The sequence below is a fragment of the Lycium ferocissimum genome, chromosome 2, assembly GCF_029784015.1.
Source record: "Lycium ferocissimum isolate CSIRO_LF1 chromosome 2, AGI_CSIRO_Lferr_CH_V1, whole genome shotgun sequence".
Lineage (NCBI taxonomy): Eukaryota > Viridiplantae > Streptophyta > Magnoliopsida > Solanales > Solanaceae > Lycium > Lycium ferocissimum.
The window spans coordinates 2,285,964-2,306,755 of NC_081343.1; the positions used below are offsets into that span (position 1 = coordinate 2,285,964).

The window sequence follows — 20,792 nt, forward strand, 5'->3', positions numbered from 1 at the left end:
TATAGCGGCCAGGTTGAGTCTCTCGTGAGACTCTCCATTGCTCCGGTAATTCATGCAAAAGAGAAAAATAGAAAGGAGAGAATTAGAGCAGCGACATGCTTTTACAATAACAAGATTTTATAATAGACAACAAATAAAAATACAACAAAGATCACTGAAATACGACAAATGGAACCAGACCAAACTCAACATGCCGTCATTTAAACTAAAGAAAAACAAAACCAGTAGCAATCCTCACTAAGTCATGTTTTAACAAATTAAATGAGAATTAAAGTTCAGAGATTAAGAGTGTACGAATATCTGAATAATCCATAACAACCAAGAGTTCCCAATTATTTCAAAGGAAATGAGGATTAGCTCTTAAAAAAAATAATGAAGACCTGGGAGCCTATTCTTCTTTAAAGTAAACTTGTTAAGCCATGTTTCTTAAACCATAACATGAGCAGCTAGCACTTGGAACAGATTTTGATATTTAGAAATAGATCAAACCGAGCTCTTCAATCACCAACTAAGATTAAGTAACAACCAATTGCAACCCGTGAATTAAAACAGAACATGTTTACTTTCTCAAAAGACTTTCAAGATCTTACTTAATAGACAAATTAATGTTGATAGCCAGAATTATTATTCCATCATGGTAACTAGTCAGGTGGCCATAGCAAACATAACAATGCAGCGACGTAAGACAAGCATTTTATGCCTGACAATAGCTCAGTCATGAGCAGCTGCAACAGCAACGTTGCAGCCACCAGCAATAGCAAAGGACAGCCGCAAATTCAACTTAGATGAGACCACAATGACTTATGCTTTTAACACACACATACACAAGCTGCTTACACAAATGATTCAGCTAATCAGATCACTACTCATTTTAGAAGGCATTTTCACACTTAAACATGGACAGGACCTACTTTCTTATTCAATTTTGACACATGTCGACTTAAATAAGGGACTGGAAACCAAAAGAAAGAAACAACAAAAATAGCCTTAGATCTAATTCTCACAAAACACACACACACACACACACACACACACACACACACCAACAACAAGAAATAAGCATCAATAACTAAAGGCAGGGGAGATTACAACACAACATTTTATGAAATCCTTTTGAAGCACACTAATGGAGGGGAAACAGATTTTAGCTTTCAATTCTTAAGCTACATGCTTCAACTCGAAAAGGTTGCAATCTAAAAGTGTTTAAAACATATCTCAGGAGAGCCTTTATATTTCACTAAACTTCTAACCGAAATAACATGATTCATCGCAAAAGAAGTCAATACATCTCAAAGGTATACCAATAAGTCGAGGTTATCAGATTTCAACAACACAAGGAGGGTGTACAATACTAATCATGTTCGAAAGAAAATCTCAAGCTTATGACCTTGCCAAATCAGCTTAACCACACAAGATTAAATCATGTAAATATATAATTTATTTTCAGCAAACCTGAACATGTTAAAACCTGCTAAGCGACTTCAAAAGAAACTCTATTCATATTATTCCTAATTATCAAACAGAGGCCATACATGATTCCTTAAACTTGATATATCTTCTTTTGGAAACTACTTTACTCAATTGATTTTAAAACCCATTTACCCAGATGTTTATGCAAGGAGAAAAATGATTTTTGACATACTCTTAATGATGCAACATGAAGCATACTCAAACTCAACAAGCTAGGAGTGAAACTAAAATAGTATTGATGACAGGGAAATAAGGAAGTTTTGAAGCATAAGGGCTAACAATCATGTTAACTAGAAACTAACATGTAAAACAAGCTTAACTAGTGAACCAAACTAACATAGGAAAACATATTCGACTCAACTTGATCCAGACTAAAGAGTTTTCTTACACTTCCCACAAACAGTGAAACAGAGACCTTTAGACTTCATTTCGAACAAGACACTGAGTATACTAATAAGTGTTTACCATTATAAAAAAAAAAAAAAAGATATAATTTCCTATTTTACGACGTCGAACATGACTTCCTATTTTTATGACATCGGACAACGAATTTTAACACAACACCCAACTCAAAACTGAAAGCATTGTAAACACATAAACAAAGAACACAAATATGCATCAAAGTCGAAACGAACTAAAAGTGGGAGGGAATTGAACTGACCTTTTTCAAGTGCAGTGAACTACGGACTTAGGCCACAGATCCACGCTCGAACGTGACGAACTCGAATCCGCTCGAATTAATCAAATCTCAAGCCAGAAAAATAGAGTAATTTCACGACTATTTTTTGCTTTTTTTTTTGCAAGGCTACAGTTATATCCTTTTTTTTTTCTAGGGATCAGATTCTCGCCCCCCTAAAATGAATGTCATGAGCTCTTTTATAGCTGTAGATTAGGGTTTCGAATTTCAAAACCCTTTTGGCTCCAAAACGAAAATTAGGAGCCATTTGAAGTCAACTCCGATCTCTAAAGCTGGTCTCCTCTCAGAAATTTTTGAAATCTCCTTTGATTTTTTGTGTTGACCCCATTAAAAAGGAGTGATGAGGGGGCTGTCATCTTACTCGGAAATGGCAAAAACCACTCCTGACCATGGCTGACAGAGGCGAAACGTTAACCAAAGATGGGTTGGGTTTGCTGCCATTGAACAGAAAAGGGAGAAAAAGCTTTGAACTTGGCAGAAAAGCACGGTCCTTACCCGAATTGGGGAGGAATCTCTCTGGATCGATTGTGGGAGAAGGGGATTTGACTTCAAAAATCAGCAAGGAGACAAACTCCTGCCATGGAGAAAGGGATAGAGGCGGAAATGGTGAGGTGGACGAGGATATGAGGGTTTCCGTATAGTGGGGGGGGGGGTATTTTAGGCATTTAGAAATGTATTTTAAAATATTGGCCAACACGGGGACAACACGTGGCAGGGGCATGTGGGGAATGGTGGAGGCATGTGCTGGTAATGTGGGAGATGTGTGCTGGCAGTGTGTTTTTTGACCATTTGGCGCAGACGTGGCGCTTGCGTGGCATCCACGTGGAAAGTTAGGATATGGGAATGGGACTATTATTGACCCAATTAGGACTAGATTTTATGTAAATTTGAATTTCAAAATTTAAATGACAAACACTCTTTATTTAATTATATAGTAGCGTGCGTAAAAATATCACTTAATATATTTATCAGTATTCAAATAAATGAAATAAATGCGTATATATATATATCATGAAAGTCGTGCAGTAAAGAAATGCTATCGTTCAATAAAATAAATGTCGAGCACTTTGCGTAAGATGATAAATAGAAATGTTAAGAGTGACCATCGTGATTATAATATTAAGTGCTCGCAGTATGATGAAAAATAATAATAATAATAATAATAATAATAATAATAATAATAATAATAATAATAATAATAATAATAACAATAATAACAATATAAATAACAATAATAATAATATTAAGACGGCGATTATAATAATATTAATAATTATAATATTAAGTGCTCGCAGCATAATAAAATAATAATAATAATAGTAATAATAATAAATATAATATTAATAATAATAAATAATAATAATAATAATAATGGTGATAATATTAATAATAATAATAATAATAATAATAATAATAATAATAATAGTAACGATAATAGGTGATGACTAAGTTGGAATGGTGGAAACGACCAAATTAATAGAAAACAAATAATTGTGGTAAAGTATACATAACTATTTGCAAATAAATATTTTGGGCGGTCCATTGGCCAATGTCAACTTTTTGGATAAAAAGCAAAGGGAAAAATCACCAATTGGAACACTTTTAAAATTTCCCTTTTATTCTTTGGTGGCTACAATTGATCGTGTCCCTTTTGGATACAAACCTTCGGGGGCCCAAATCTTTGTCCTCCCCGGGCTCAACAAATAGGTCTGGGATAAAAAATTTTCCCCTGGGGAATGCGGCGGTCGGGAAAGGGATTAGTTGCAAGGAAACACTATGCTTACCAAAAACATTGGGGGGCCCAAAAAAAGTTCGGTATACTTTATGGAACAAAAAAAACCTTTTTCTTAAAAAACCCTTTGGGAAATTGTGCAAAAAAAAAGGATAAGTTGTGGATACAATGGGGACATCTTACTACTAAAAAGGGGGAGACATACGGGGCACGAAGCCCAAAAAAAGGGATCTTTGGGTTTATAAGGAAAAAACATGAAAGCACCCCAAATACCCAAAAGGGTACTAAAAATCCTAAATGAATTTCTACAGAGTCAGAAAGCCTTCTCGAAATGGGAAAACATAACCAAGCTGAGAGGTGACTTCCCAAGGTGCGTGGAGGAAAATGTTATGCAATAACCCAGGGCTGCCCAAGGTGGATATTTATCACTTTACTTAGCTATATATGAGGCTAGCAACAAAAAGATAGGCGATCCAAATGGTCCATTAAACGCAACCCAATTTACTTGCTTGTGTGAGGTATGAAAGAAATAATCACGTGTTCTTTCGGTGCCTGGTAGCACGTGTGGTGTGCGAGCTTTAACATGGCGAGTACATGAGCGGAGGATATATACTTGGAATCAAGAAGAAAAGGTGGGCAAACCAACATACGAGACGATGCAAAAGGCCGGAAGTCTACGGATATTTTATCGGGATGCGTATACTACGTATGTGGAAAAGAAATGTAGAGGTGTTCCGGCGAAGAAGAGGAGCTGGCGGCAACGATTAGCGGTGCTTCTGAACATACACTCCAAAGGAGAGAAGAAGCCAAAACTTGCAAAAAGACTAAGAGAGCTGAACTTCTATCCATAAACAGTAGCTAACAGGAGCATGTAATGAGTTGAGGATATCTTTGTTTTTGTGATTTGATGAACTAGAATTTGGTGCTCAATGTCCAACTCTAGAGGGTCCTGATCATGAACTGTGTAAATATTTACCCTGGTAATATAAATCAATAGTTACCAAAAAAAAAAAAAATGTTAGCAATAAAGTGAAAAGGAACTATTAAGTGATTAGTCATTAGGACACATGTCAAGCCTAGAAAATTCTTATGTACATGTGTCCTTTTCATACATTCATCAACCAACATGTGTCATGTCATTCAACTTGCAGCGTGACATGTCACTTCCTGATTTTTCACTATAAAAAATATAATATATTTGACAGACAAGTTCATCACCATTTCTTGATGGATATGTGGTATTTTATGAAGAATTCATCATTGTTCATTGCTAATAAAATTTGTGACGGAACATGATGATCCATCATAATTCATATACAAATTTGTTAACGGAATTAACAATTTGTCACTTTATAACGAAAAATAAGAATCTGTTATGATTTCGTCACAATTTTATTACAGACATATTGATCTGTCACAAATATTTTACTAAATATATTTTCTTGACGAAATTAAAGTTTATGACGAATAATCTGGCACAGAATTGTGACAGCCTTATGATTCGGTCACAAATTTGTGATGAAAATAAGGTGTTTGTCACAAATTTTTTAACAAGGAAACTTTTAATTAAAAATAATAAGATTTTGTGATGGAAACTCATCACATCAATTAGTGATGAAATTGTGACAGATCTTTTCGACACAATTTTGGCAAAAACAAATATCCCACGTCGGAAGATGATAAAACATGTAGCATAAGTGGTTGGTATAAAACAGTGATAGAGGAACCTTTAGAGGTATGATTTTATTATTAATGGGGTAAAAATCATTTTAGTCCTCGAACTTTAATTTAAAAATCAAAGACCTCCCCCAACATTGAACAATCGACATTTTCATCCCTTATCTCAACTTCTGACCAGTGACGGTAACTTTATATTATTTGACCGATCATCAAAGGGGTAAAATGGAATTTCACTTATATCTTTAATTAATTAGGGATTATCCTAACTAATAATATATATTTTCCGCAGTTTCCTCCTTTAATTAATTCTAACGCTTTTTGCCGTCTTCAATTTTTCTCCACATCCTAAGCAGTTCTTCATATTTCCAGGGAACCTTTCAAACCCTGGTAAACAATTGTTTATGAATCTAGGCACCCAAATAATGCTGAACTTCATTTTCACTATTCGGAGAACTAAGTCACGGTAAGAAATACTTTACATAGTTTTTACTTTCACTACAATTATGTATTACTTCTCATGGACACATGATGTACTTTTTCCACTTATATACTAAAAAGGTTTGAAACTGTTTATCTTCATCTTCATCGAATCACCATGTCAGCCAAAGGAAAACCTTGTTCCTTATAATCCAAATAACACCATTGTTTTATCATCTAGCTTCTCGTCAGATGCAGTAGGCTTCATAAAAATATAGAGGCTTTGGAAATGGAATCGCACCAAGATTTATCTATTTGGGAATTAGCGCTAAGATCACATGGTTACATGGGTTTGAACGGTGGAAATATGAAGAAATGCTTAGGCTATGGAGAAAATTGAAGACGGCAAAAAGCATTAGAATTAATTAACGGAGGAAACTGTGAAAGTTTTATATATATTATTAATTAGGGTAATCACTAATTAATTAAAAATATAAGTGAAATTCCTTTTTACCCCTTGATGATCTGTCAAATAATACAAAGTTACCGGTCAATGGCCTAAAGTTGAGAAGGAGATGAAAATGTCGACTGTTCAATGTTGGGGGAGGTCTTTGATTTTTAAAGTAAAGTTGGAGGACTAAAATGATTTTATTATTAATGATTTGATTACCTTTCAATAGTAAATAACAAATTTCAAAAAAAAAAAAATAGTAAATAACTAATAAATAATTATTTATTATTTAATAAATTATTAAATATTGTAGAAATTATCATAAAATATTATTTAATTATTATTTATATTTAAAATAAAATTTTAATTTATGATTGATTTGTAATGGACTTATCTATTTTTCGTCTACTACTACCTCTGACGCATTTAACTTTATTATGTTAGATATTTTATTTGTGACTAATTAGCATAATCCGTCTCTAATCGATTGAGATGGACACTTTGTTACAAATCTATCATAAATATTTGTGATGCAATCATTATTCCGTCACAACATTTTAACGACGAGAATATGTGAGATGGCCGAGAATTTGTCGCATATCCTTCACAAAGTCGAATTGTGACGGGATCTCCGTCACAGTTCTTACTTTTTCTTGTAGTCCTATAAGTCTCTCATTACATCTTCAGCATTTCAAGAAGAAGAATGAACCTAACCATCATTTCATCATGTTAATTATCTTTTTCGACTTGCTGGTTTTAATATTGAAATTTTGATGTTTTTCAATCCTCTTTCGTGGAGATAGACTTGTTTAATTTTGGAGAAAGAAATAGCTTTTTAGGACAGAGCCTCCACGACTCAAGCCAATTTGTATATATACTCATAAACCTACTCCTACTATAACAAGGGAAAAATGTAATACATTTTGTTGTAAATATTCTTATTTATTTGTGTATATTCATAACTTCAAAAGGTGTAATTTCCGCAATTACTTTAGTAATTAACTTTCACATCTCCTTAACCTTCCCTGTGATCTCTCACACCTCCATGATCTTCCCTTATGACCTTCATAATTAATGTCATGTTTATGGCTCTTTATGTAACACTATAAATTTTAAGCAACACTATAAATTGAGGCATAAGAACTCATACTATACACGCTTGAGTACATTTCGAAGAAAGAAGAATGCTCTCTCTTGGCTAGAATTTTACATTTCGTGGTAGGTCAAAGCATATCAATGTGAGATGCCATTGGATTCTAGATGTGTTGGATGCTAAGTTGCTTGCACTTAAAGAAGATTCACACAAATGATAATGGTTTAGAAATGCTGACCAAATCTTTGCGAAGAGCAAAATTTGAAGAATGTTGTGTCTCCTCCACATTGTGAAGAGGGGGAGAATTGTTGGGGGTTTTGGGCTTTTCCCTTCCAAAGTGAATAAATAAATACTTTTTTGGACCAAACCCACTTTTACCCTAAAGCACACTATCATGGTACATATATAAGACCAACTTAGGTTTGATTTTACACAAAACATGAGTGTAATAAAGCAGCCAAATAGATAGAAAAGAGAGATAAAAGTGTTAGAACAAGGATGATAATAATATAAGAAATCCAAAATAAAACTTGCTTGGCTTAGAGGCACGTTAAGACGTTTCTTGAAGATAGTTGGAGTCTCTCCCACGAGCAAACGAAAGAATAAATAACAACTCTATCTTCGGGATTCAACTAAGCCACAAGAAGTAGCATTCAAGAAAGTTTCTCTTCTATTCTTGAATCGGTGATTTCACCTTTTGATCAATGTCTCTAAAGTCTTTTGGGAAAATTATTTTCTTGAAGTGCTTGCCTTTTTCAAAAGAATGAAACACTATTTATAGGATACAAATTACATAACATAAAAGTTTTCATTAAATAGAATTTATAATAGGTTCATGAATTTTTCTTAAAATATATGTAACTTTCAAGAACCTAAAACATAAATTACTAAATGAAGAATGTATCTTCAAATTCACATTCACTTAATTTTTAAAAACTTTTATCAGATGAAGTGTTTCAAAATTAATTGAAACATTAATCTTAACAATCCCCCACTTGTTTCAAGAAATTTTGAAAATATTTTTGAGACATTAATTTAGTAATATGCATCAATAATGGTGTCTTTGGACTCGAACTATTAGCTAGTGAATACTTTCTAAATCATTGACTACCTAGTGAACGAATCTTGAACTAAGTAATCATTAAATGAAGTAGAAAACTTTCCATGCCCATTACTATGTTCCGGTGAAAATCAAAATCCTTTGACACCTTACGGCCGTGTGTCCTGAATCCTTTTATCTAAGTGCTTCAAGATTTCCCTATTAAAAATCTTATTGAAGCGGCCTCCACTTTGCACTTAGCGCGGTGAATTCATCACGAGTAACTTTGCATACTCCGACCAAATAGTCTATGAATTCATTAAGAGAATTTAATCTCATCCTCCTTTACAACAAAGTGTCGGTAAATCTATCAAGAGGGTTCCTAAACACTCCAACTGAAACCGGTTTATAGAATTATTAAGAGAATAATCTCATCCTCCTCTATAGTAGAAATATTGGTAAATCTATCAAGAGTCTTCATACTAACTCCAACCGAGATCGGTCTTATAAATTTATTAAGAGAATAGAATCTCAACCTGTGCACATTTACTCACTCTTTGGACAAATGCAAATTTTATTGATGTGCTCCACAATTGTAACTTTACTTGTTTTTCCCTTTGAACCTAAGATTACATCATTAGGTAGAGTTACCATAAAGTAAATTAATTTACAACAGGCTTTATTTGCATCCCTTTACAAGTTTCCATTACTAACTCTTTGCCTAACCCTTTAGACAAAGGATCTGCTAGATTAAATCTGGACTTCACATATTCAAGCGATATTATGCCACCCTCTAATAATCTTCTCACATGATTGTGTTTGAGATGAACTTGCCTCGATTTGCCATTGTAACAATCACTTGAAGCCTGAAAAATAGCAGCTTTATTATAACAATAGATAGTCAAAGGTGGCACTGGCTTACTCCACAGAGGAATATCTATCAGCATACTTCGAAGTCGGTCAGCTTCTTCTCCAGCAGAAGACATAGCTATAAATTATGACTCCATGGTTGAGTGAGTAATACATGTCTGCTTTTTTTATTTCCAAGTGATTCTTTGCTCCAGCCAAAGTGAAAATCCAAGCAATAATAGATTTAGAGTCATTCGGATAAGAATTCCAAGTAGCATCACTATAGCCTTCAATAACTGCTAGAAAGGTAGAATAATGTAGGTCAACATTAATCGTGCCCTTTAGATACCTTAAAACACGAATTAAGGCATTCCAATGTTCAACTCCGGGGTTACTAGTAAACTTGCTCAAAGTTCCTACTGCATAACCAATATCTTGCCTGGTACAATGCATGGCATACATAAGACTCCCAACCAGAGGCGAATTCAGGATTTCAAGAGGATGAGTTCATCATTAGCTATTGGGTTTTTTGATTTCTTTTGCCTTTGGTTCGCAGCTTAGGGCCTATGGTTTTTTTTTTTTTTGCCTTTTGGGAATTGGTAATTAGAAATAAAGGGGGAAAAAAGTCATTAGATGTAATATAAAAAAAGAAACACGTTTTTTATTTTTGGGTAATTAGAATTATAGAAGAAAACGGATTTAGAATAATTTAAAAAGGAAAGTTAAAAGGCTGCTTAAAAAAAAGCATAAAATGTGTAGGAGCTCAGGTTCGATCCCAAGACCCTAAGGATATAAACACAGCCCCTAACCAGTGCTCTACTCAACCTGATTTGACCAGGTGTTCCTTTAGTTAATATTAGATATATTTTTAAAATTATACACATAATATATCGAGTTTAGTCGAGTGACCATGTGTTCACATGATCCAAATTTGATACCTAAATTTGCCTATGCTCCCAACAATCTGATAATACGTCAATTGATCAAGAATGTCACTAGAGTTTCGCACTAGTTTGATGCTAGGATCAAATGGTGTAGGAGCAGGCTTGTCATCAAAATGACGAAACCTCTTCAGAACTTTCTCAATATAACTTGCTTGAGTAAGATTCAAACTATTAGATGACCTCACAATTTTAATGCCCAAATTTACATCAACTTCTCCAAGATCTTTCATTTCAAACTAAGAAGCAAGAAATGATTTTGTTTCTTTAACTCTTTCAATATCAGTTCCAAAGATCAACAAGTCATCCACATAGAGACAGATTAGAACTCCATAATTTTCTTGAAATTTACTGAATATGCATATATCGCCACCATTGATTGAGTAGCCATTAGAAATCATGGCCTTTCTAAATTTCTCATCCCATTGCTTTGGAGCTTGTTTAAATCCATAAAGAGATTTAAGAAGCTTACAAACTTTATGTTCCTGACCAGGAATGATAAACCCCTCTGGTTGTTTCATGTAAGCTTCTTCATCTAGATCTCCATTCAAAAATGCAGTCTTCACATCCATTTGATGAATTGTCATATTATGAATTGCTACTAACACAATCAAGAGCCGAATAGATGTCATCCGGGCTACAGGTGCAAAGGTATCGAAATAATCAATATCTTTCATTTGAGTAAAACCTTTTGCTACCAAGCGAGCTTTTTACTTATCTATAGTACCGTCAGATTTAATTTCTTCCTAAAAATCCATCTACAACCAATAAGTTTACACCCATGAGGAAGATATGTTAAAATCCATATATTATTTGACATGATAGAATGCATTTCATCATCAATGGCTTCATGCCAGAAAGGAGAATCATGGGAAGATCTTTGCTTCAGCATAACTTTTAAGATCTTTTTCAACCAAATAGACTTGAAAATTAGGTCCAAAATTCTTTGGTTGGGCTGATCTTGTACTGCGCCTCACTTGGCTTGCTTGCAAGGACTCAACTGTTTTCCTTTTAAGAGGAGATGTAAAAAAAACTTATATCTTGTTCTAAAGATTATTTTTTCTTAGGAAATATATGCTCAAAAAAGTTATCATGTAAGGATTCAATAATTGTGTGAGGACTTGGAGTCTCAAGATTTAAGAATCTATAAGCCTTACTGGTATGAGAATAACCAATAAACACACAATCTACTCCTATATAGCCAACCTTAGCCAAACGTTGATATGGTAATCTAACATGAGCCAAACAACCCCATACTTTAAATAATTTATATTTGGATTTCGGTTCTTCCAAAGTTCATAAGGGGATGCCTCAAGTTTCTTGGAAGGAATTCGATTCAAAATATGACATGCTAAAAATAAGGCTTCAGTCCACAAATTTCCAGGCATACCAGATCCATAAAGCATAGAATTAACCATTTCTATGAAAGTCCTATTTTTCCTTTCTGCAACACCATTTTGTTGTGATGTGTATAAGATATAGTCAATTGTTTTTCAACGCCTTCTTTTTCACAAAAATCAATAAAATCTGACTTTAAATATTCTCCACCTCTATCAGATCTAATAGATTTAATCTTCAAACTCAATTTATTTTCAACTTCTACTTTATATGTTTTGAAAGACTCAAATGCCTCATCTTTTGTTCTTAATGGAAAGACATATGTATATCTTGAATAATCGTCAATGAAAGTGATAAAATATCTCTTTTCATGGCGTGACAAACAATCCATCTCACACATATCGGTGTGAATTAATTCCTAAAGAGTGGATGTTCAACCGTCTTAAAAGGTTTCTTTGTTATCTTACATTTACTACAAGTAAAACACTTAGTAGTATGATCTTTGCCACTGCCCTTAATTAATCCATTCTTCACCATAAGTAGTATGTATCTAAAATTCACATGACCAAGATGTTCATGCCATAAATCTAGAGACTCCACAATATAAGCAGAAATATTTTCATTATCAATATTGAGTTTGAACATTCCATTTGTAGCATAGCCTTTTCCAACAAATATGTCATTTTTAGACAAAGATAAATTTATCTGCCTAAAAAATCATTTTAAAACCATGCTTCGAAAGAAGCGTACCTGACACCAAGTTCTTCCGAATATCATGAACATGCAATACGTCCATCAGCGTGACTATCTTTCCGGAAGTAAACTTCAATTCAACAGTTCCTTGTCCCACAACCTTAGCAGAGGACGAGTTTCCCATAAACAAAACTTTATCGTCCCCCACAATTCATAGGTCTTGAAAGTATTTCGATTACCTGATATATGACGAGTTGCCCCAGTGTCTATCCACCATTCCGCTTGATTTCCTACTACAAATGCTTTTGTAGCCATTGCCACAAATTCATCTTTTCCATGGTTATTTGCCTTTTCTTTCTTCTTTTCAGGTTTAAGAATTTTACAATCACGCGCATAGTGTCCAAATTTGTGGTGGTGGTAACATTCAACCGACTTAGAATTGATACTAGATTGCTTGAAATTCGTACTTCTCTTTGTCTTTGGAATTTTCTTATTAACAGATTCCTTCTTGGTTGATTTTTCTTCAACCACATGAGCTTTCATGACGGGTTCCTTCAAAATATTATTGTCATGATATCGAGTCTCTTGTTCAATTTGCAAATCTTTGCAACAATTGCTCAAGAGTCAAATCTTCCTTCTTGTGTAAGAGTTTGCTCTCGTATTCTTTCAAAGAGGAAGGAAGTTTCGAGACAATAGCACCAACATGAAAATTTTCATCAAGAGCAATTCTGTGAGATAGCAATTTTATTAGCTATAAGTTGGAATTCTTGCACTTGTTCAGTGATTGACTTATCATCACCCATTTTGAACTCCATATAGTTTGGAACAAGAAATTTCTTTGAACTTGCCTCTTCCGCCAAATAGATATTTTGAAGAGTGTCCCAAATCTCCTTAGCAACTTTTCACTTGGTATAATATTGATCATAAAATTTATTGGACATTCCTCCAAGAATATAATTCTTACATAAATAATCATCATCTTTCCACTAGGCAATTTGTTCTTTAATCAAAGCAGCCTCGTCAGTTGCTACCTCAGAACCAGGAGGATTAGGACAAGGTTATTCAAGAACATATGCCAACTTCAATCATCTTAAAAAGAATTCCATCTTTCCACTCCATCCAGGAAAGTCTTTCCCACCGAATATTTCAAAATTAGGATTAGGCAAGGATGGAACACCATGCAATGTTGATGTAGTAGCCATAGAGACAACTATCTTCAAATTGTTAGAACAAGGATGATAATAATATAAGAAATCCAAAATAAAACTTGCTTGGCTTGGAGTCTCTCCCACGAGCAAATGGAAGAATAAATAACAACTCTATCTTCGGGATTCAATTAAGCCACAACAAGTAGCATTCAAAAAAGTTGCTCTTCTATTCTTGAATCGGTGATTTCACCTTGTGATCAATGTCTCTAAAGTTTTTAGGGAAAATTGTTTTCTTGAAGTGCTTGCCTTTTTCAAAAGAATGAAACACTATTTATAGGATACAACTTACTTAACATAAAAGTTTTCATTAAATAGAATTTATAATAGGTTCATGAATTTTTCTTAAAATACATGTAACTTTCAACAACCTAAAACGTAAAAAACTAAATGAAGAATGTATCTTCAAATTCACATTCATTTAGTTTGAAAAAACTTTTATCAGATGAAGTGTTTCAAAATTAATTGAAACATTAATCTTAACAAGAAGTAGCAGATTTTTCTACACAAAGACAGCCATAACAGTCAACTTCAAAATGTGATTTCGCTTCGTTCCTTGTCTGATTGAGTTGATTTTTGGATAGCTTGTTCCTCTCAACTTAAACTTTGCTTGGGATCTGGCGAATGTCAATTTGGAGTTTCGTAGCCCCAGATTTTGGCTCCTGAACAGTAGCTACGTTTAAGTGATTTTGTTATCTTGTTTATGTTGTTGCTCATTGTTTGGCACTTTATCGGTGGCCATTTTGGAGAACATTTTGTACACTTGTTATTGATTTAATGGAGCTTTTGTGGTCCGATGTCCCGTGGTTTATCCCTCTTCACATTGAAGAGGGTTTTCCACGTAGATTTGGTGTCTCCTACATTTGATTTATTTTGCTTGCCTTCCTATTTTATTGTTGGTTAAGCTGCTGCCCGGATTTTCATTTGTGCTAGCGTTTATTGCATTCTCTCGGTTCAAGTTGTGTGGAAAGTTTTTAGACTTGAGTATTTCTTCTGCTGCTACCCTAGTGTAGTTTGTTATTGCTTGTTTCTTCCCAACATAACCTTCCCCCGAAACTTCAACTTCCCGTATATCTTTTATGCTTTTTCTTCTCTCAAAACAAGGAAATGTCATTGTTGTTACTGTTGCTGTTGCTTCGCTGCAGAAAGTCACGAAACTTCAACCGCTTTGAAGAGCCTGGAGAGTTGCTCTTCTTACAGTGTCCTGGAGACTCTGCTTTTGCTCTTGGCCTCCATATGCAGTAGGTTCCTGAAGGAATTCCTTCTAAGTCATTGATTCCAGACGACGCTGTTTCTATCAAGAATGACGCTGGCGTAGCAGAGAGATTCTTCGAGCCATTCTTGACGTGGATGGCCTCGTCTCTCTTGAATATTGGACGGATCATACCATTGTAGAAGATTTCATCAGCTGAAATAGGTGAAAGCTCAGCTACAATATTAAACTCAAATTCATCATCTTCTGGTGCAGCAGAGTATTCAACTTCCTTCTCCTTCCCAGCTTTCTCCAGCTTCTCGGGATCATCTCCCTTTTCCTTTAAACATTCTCCATTTCCAGGACAACTGAAGATAGCCCTATCATAATGAACGAAAAACTCGGACTCGGTTTCATTTCGAACCCTGAATTCTTCGACGAGTGTTGACATTGCTTGCATCTCTGAGGGTCAACTTCAAAATTCAGATTAGTATATAGGATATTGAGCTGGGAAAGAAAAAATTTCCACACCTAATATTGGTTTAACTATACCAACTCAATAAATTATACTCATATTTATATTGGGACCTTCTAGGTACTTGACAACGCTTCAGTTGAGCTAATGCTGCACTCATGAATGGTTGGCTCCTAAGGTTCATTCATATAAGGGTTGGTTATTGTGTTCCTTTCAAAAAATATAAGTATTTTGCTTACAAACCAAACATGGTAGTTAGGTGTGTTAGGTGCTAAGGAAAATATATTTCAGAAACGGTTTTTCTCAAAATAAGTAGTACTTTGTCCGTCCGAATTTAATTATCTTAGTTTGACTAGGCACAAAGTTTAAGAAATAAAGAGAGACTTTTGAATCTTGTGGTCCTAAATTAAAGATGTGTATAATGTATTAAAATATTCTTTGAATCTTGTGGTTATAAACTTTCCACGTAGGATGTTTGAATTGTCAAATTACTAAATATGAAAAGAGACACTCTTTTTGAGACATATCAAAAAGGAAATTAAGACACTTGAATTGAGATAGAGAGAGCAGTAGTGAACTTTCGGAAAATATTTTTTCCATTGAAACAGACTTTTTTTCATATATTCTCCTCTGATAGACCCTTTGAAGTAGATTCAAAACTTTATAGAATGTTTGGAGGTGGGAGAAAGTTTCTTCCGAAAAATATTTTTGTTGTATCCTTGTCACAAAGTAGTACTTCAATCTTCATATACAAGAGAATTAATAGTACGCATTTTGCACCTACGAGTTAACCTAAAATTGCCTCAGTGTTTAAGCTTCAGATTTTTTTTCATTTGTTGGTCAAATCTGCCATATAAATCAGTATGTGATGTCTGAATCGGAAGTTGCTATTGCAGCACTATCTGTACTCTTTTTTATTTTCTAATATCTTAGCATGTTAATTTAGTAGTTGAGAATTTTCCTACACCAAACATGATTACAAATAAAATAGAGTAGTAAAATAATTGGAGAATGCATATGTCATTGATGATTTTCATGTTTGGGGACAGCGTGAAATAAACTTGGATTGCAATTGAAGCTTCAAATGCCATTATGCTGAAGTGGTTATATGTTTCATTCAGGCTTTCACAATCTTCTTCTTTCACACATAGAATTTAAAACGTGGCATATTATTAGCTACTCCTTTTAATTTTCTATAAAAAAATTCCTATTGCAACTCTTCTTTATACTTTTTTCCAACGGTAAATTGATACCAAAGTCACAGCTCACATAAGAGTCGAAAAGTAAACAGTAGAGGAAGAACTCATCTTCCTTTGATGAACTAATTACTCTTTCTTTTTTAGAATCAACTTCATCATCCTCATGAATAATGAAATCATGATCATGTTTCACTATCATACATTTTGCTCAACTGAAGAATGGAATAACTGATTCCTTCAAAGCATAGTTAGCGCGGTGTTGGAGTCAAGATTTTAACTTTATGGATTATGAATTTTAAAGTACGACTTCAAGTGCTAATAACTAGATTCTAAATTTAATATTTATAAATATTTAATGAATTTCTTAATACGAAAATAATTTTTGGGTAAAAGTTACTGGTCCGATCGAACAATATTTGGACTTCACCTCCGCCAATCATGACTAGAGGGAGATTTGTGTTTAATAAAAGGAAGCTGCCAAGACTTTAGGATCCACCTAGGTAAAGATGCGAAAATCAATAAAATCAATAAGTGATTTCCGAAGGACTATCATTGATGGCGTTCTGTCAGTAAAATGAAGTTAAAAATGGGCTGAACGTCCTTTTTCCCCATTCTATCGTCTCTCTTTTCTCTCTTTAATTCTCTCCCAACTCCTCTTATCTGCAAAGGTGGAGCTAGCAAGAGGCAGAGCTAAGAGGTTCCCCTTCCCCACAAATATTGTGTATATATATATTGTTGAATATCCTTTGATATAAAAGCACAATTTTAATGTTGCGGTAAGGGGAGTTCAAAGTTGCTTGAAGTCGAAATTTTGAAATTTACCTATGACATTCTAGTAATTTTTTGAATCCCCAGGTATTTGTCTCCTCGGTGATGTTTTGTCCCTCCTCTCGGGACACATAATGATAAAAGAAATTAGATGCCTTCAAATGCTTAATGATCTAAAAGCGAGCGGACAGACTTGGCAAGTTGGAACAGAAATCTTGAAGATATTGAACTGAATATAAATAAAAACAACACAAAAACAACATACACAGTAGAATCCCACAAAGTGGAGTCTAAGGAGGGTAGAGTGATATAAGAAATTAGATGCCTGAAAAATTGATGGAGAATTGTCATTCGTTCACTGAACATTTTAACCATCTATCACTCCATGGTAAAAGACTATTACTCCGCAAGACCCTTAAGACTTCCAAAAAGAAGAAAAAAGATTTGGTGGGGGAGGGGGGAATAGAGGGAAATAAATACTTCCTAAATTGAATACATATCAAATTGATGTCAGAACTGCTAATCCGTTTCATCAGGTCATTATATAAAATTAGCTGAGTCCTGTGTCTAAATCTATGATGTTTCTATTCTTTATATATTGCCTCAAAATTCTACAAGATAATTACTCCAACTCCCGTTTAGGCAAACCACAGTTTCTATTTTCCCATTCTTGAAATTTGATTGAGCTGATGTCGGATGAGTCTTCATTTTATTCTTTATTTTGCTGCAAAAATCAAAGCACAAACATGACAGTTGTAATAACATTCTTAAAAAAACAGAACAAAAATGCACTACAGATAGTGAAATATCATAAGAAGCAGTTCAAGAAGACAAGAACACCTTTATCCCTCAACTACATAACATCTATGACTAGTAAAAAGGTTTGAATGTAAACTGAACACAGGATCTTAGAACATTATTGCAGCTCAAATAACATATCATTCGAAAACCGGACGTATGATTGGACTAGTTTGGTGCTTCAACAGTCATCAAAACAAAATGACCACACAATTATCTTGATTAAAGCATAGCTAACCTTATTGTTGAAGGATTTTATGATGGAAGTTAACAGATCGTCTCCTGCTAATTTTCTAGCTTGTTGTATCAACTCGCGTCTCGTAATCTTCCGCTCCTGGAAAATATACCGGACTTCAACAAAAAATGGGAAAGTAGAAACATAGTCAAGAACAAAGAAATTGCAAGCACTTACCTTATAGTCACTGTGATATTTATTAATCAACTTGACAGTGTTATGCGGCAAGATTTTTGACAGCGCAGAAATCAGAGAAGGAAAAGAAATCCAAGGTGAATTTGGAGATTTTAAAGGAACTGAAAGCCTTCGATCCCCTGCAAAGTAAATATGAGCGAAAAATATTAAATCCTCCAAAGTTGAAGCATCACCAATTCTCTGTATTCTTAGAAGGGATTCCAAGAGGCCTACTTTTGACATGAGAAGTGACTCTGAAACTGATCATAAATTCCGGGAAGACATAAGAATTCATGTTGGTACTCCACACAATATATTTTCTAGGAGAATGTACATCGTCAACTCCAGTATCAAACTCCTCAGAACTTGGATGAGACTGTCCTGAACCAGCATGAACAACTTCAGTTCTTCCTAGTATCACCCGACAAAGCAATAGATGCCTTAGTCCATCCTTATCAGGAGTTGCCTTTTGAAGACTGAGAGATGCAAGGAAGTCAGGAATTAGTCAAACACAAAACAATTGAAAAGGTTAAGATAAACATAAAACAATTACTACTAGTAATTGTTTTCGATGAGATCATCAACAAACTAAGTACCTGGCCTAGAAATTTAATCATACATGCTCATAAGGAGAGTTTAACAGATCCAAAATAAACTTTCGGTAAGATAATGCGCAAGGAATTAACTTATATATACAACTAATATAAGAAAAATTTACACTATATGTGTAATTTAATCTGTTGTAGCAGGTCGCCTGCCTTATTTTTCTGGCAACTAATACACTATTAGTGTAGTTTAATATGTTGTAACAATTGTCTACCTTATAGAAGACATAACAGTGTAAATACTTTTAGTCGTATAGAAGTTAAACTCATTCATACAAAATTGTAAGAAGCTGCTCAGATATACCAGTCAACAGGATAATCATCATGAGAGAGGCAAATACAATGACCATAAGCTTTATTGTGCATAGGATGTCCAAAACCATGAGAAAATATGCTGTCAATTTCATCCTTGGAGGCTCCAAGCCAAGCATACTTTACATTAGCATTTCCTCCACACTTTTTCTCCATTGCTTTGGAAAAAATATGGAATGACTGAAGCTTTGCGCTCTTCATGAAGCTAGAGCAAGCACTCTTGTGAATAGCTTCGATTTTTGTAGATAATCCAAGTGTTCCGAATCCGGAAATGAACTTCTTACTTATCATATGATGAATCTTGTCCCCTTCTCTAATCCATATTAAACCATCTGATTTCGTGTTGTCTTGATAATTGGAGCTTATAATACAGCTCTCAGAGTCAGAAACTGCTGATTCTTGAACTTTTTCTTCGTGATGATCAGTGTCTGAGCTTGTACTTTCCATAAAGGGTCGCTCTGTTTTGGGTATTCCCATATTGAGAAGAGCATCAATCTTGTAACTGATGATGGGATGTGATTCTCGAATTGCTTCTACTGGAAATAGTGACAACAATTGAGGCTGCAAATTGTTTTTCATTTTAGATTTATGTCTGCAAATAATTTAGAATAGTATATAGGAAAGGTAAATCTATCTAGCTGAAGAATAACAGAAATTGCTAAAATCTACTTGAAACTTGAAGCTGAAGAAGAACCATAATAAGAAAGTTTGGTTTCTTTGAAGAGAAAGCAAATTCTAGTAGTAAAATTAGCTTCATGTGGTTTTAGAAAAAGAAAAAATGGAAATTACTATATTTGGCTGCGGCAAATCATAGAGGAAGTAGGATTACTCAAGCAGAATCATGATAAGATTATTGTTGGGAAAAAGCTAAAGAACTTCTAGTGTCTTTAAAAGGAAAGAAGCAATAATTATGGGGTTTTAACATAACGTAGAAATTTATGCACTACTTGGGTTGTGGCAAAAATAAAAGAAGAAGTAGGATTACAATTACTTGGGAAAGAAGAATGAAAAAAGAATGATGATGAAACGCATGAAGCAAACAATTACTTGCCACACGTTTATGAAAGGGTCTCTAATTTACCACCTCCTAAATTTGAGTATGTTAGTTATGGTGTCTGAACGTGTTTTGTATAATATTTCTGGAGGTGGCAGCAATTTGTTTTCTTCAGCCGACGTTTTGTAATTTCTTGGTTTATAAGGCAGGTTGGTCAATGTTAGGTAATTAAATATAAACCCTTTTAGATAAGTCCTTTTTGCACACGATGTTGAGGCTGGCCATACAGAGTGGGGCAATTAATTTCGTGAAGGATTCGAAAAGTAGAATGGTACAAGTACGTGTGCCCGTAGTTCATCATTTTTCAACAACTGATCCATCTAGAGTTATTAGTCCGTCACAAGAAACCTTATGTTTTGAGAGAAGAAAGGGCAA

At 34.3% G+C, this 20,792-nt stretch overlaps 2 protein-coding genes across 2 annotated transcripts; both read right to left on the reverse strand.

The window, feature by feature from the left end:
- Window positions 1–14,699: 14,699 nt before the first annotated feature.
- Window positions 14,700–15,257, reverse strand: LOC132032423 (uncharacterized). Its single transcript, XM_059422051.1, has one exon. The coding sequence runs from the start codon at window positions 15,255–15,257 to the stop codon at window positions 14,700–14,702; it is 558 nt and encodes a 185-aa protein (XP_059278034.1).
- Window positions 15,258–17,549: 2,292 nt separating this feature from the next.
- Window positions 17,550–20,525, reverse strand: LOC132032672 (probable inactive poly [ADP-ribose] polymerase SRO5). The gene is made up of 5 exons (XM_059422342.1): window positions 19,356–20,525; window positions 18,681–18,922; window positions 18,450–18,586; window positions 18,276–18,371; window positions 17,550–17,963 (listed from the first exon to the last, which is right to left on the reverse strand). The coding sequence occupies exons 1-5, from the start codon at window positions 19,940–19,942 to the stop codon at window positions 17,949–17,951; spliced, it is 1,077 nt and encodes a 358-aa protein (XP_059278325.1). The 5' UTR covers window positions 19,943–20,525; the 3' UTR covers window positions 17,550–17,948.
- Between the last annotated feature and the right edge of the window lie 267 nt (window positions 20,526–20,792).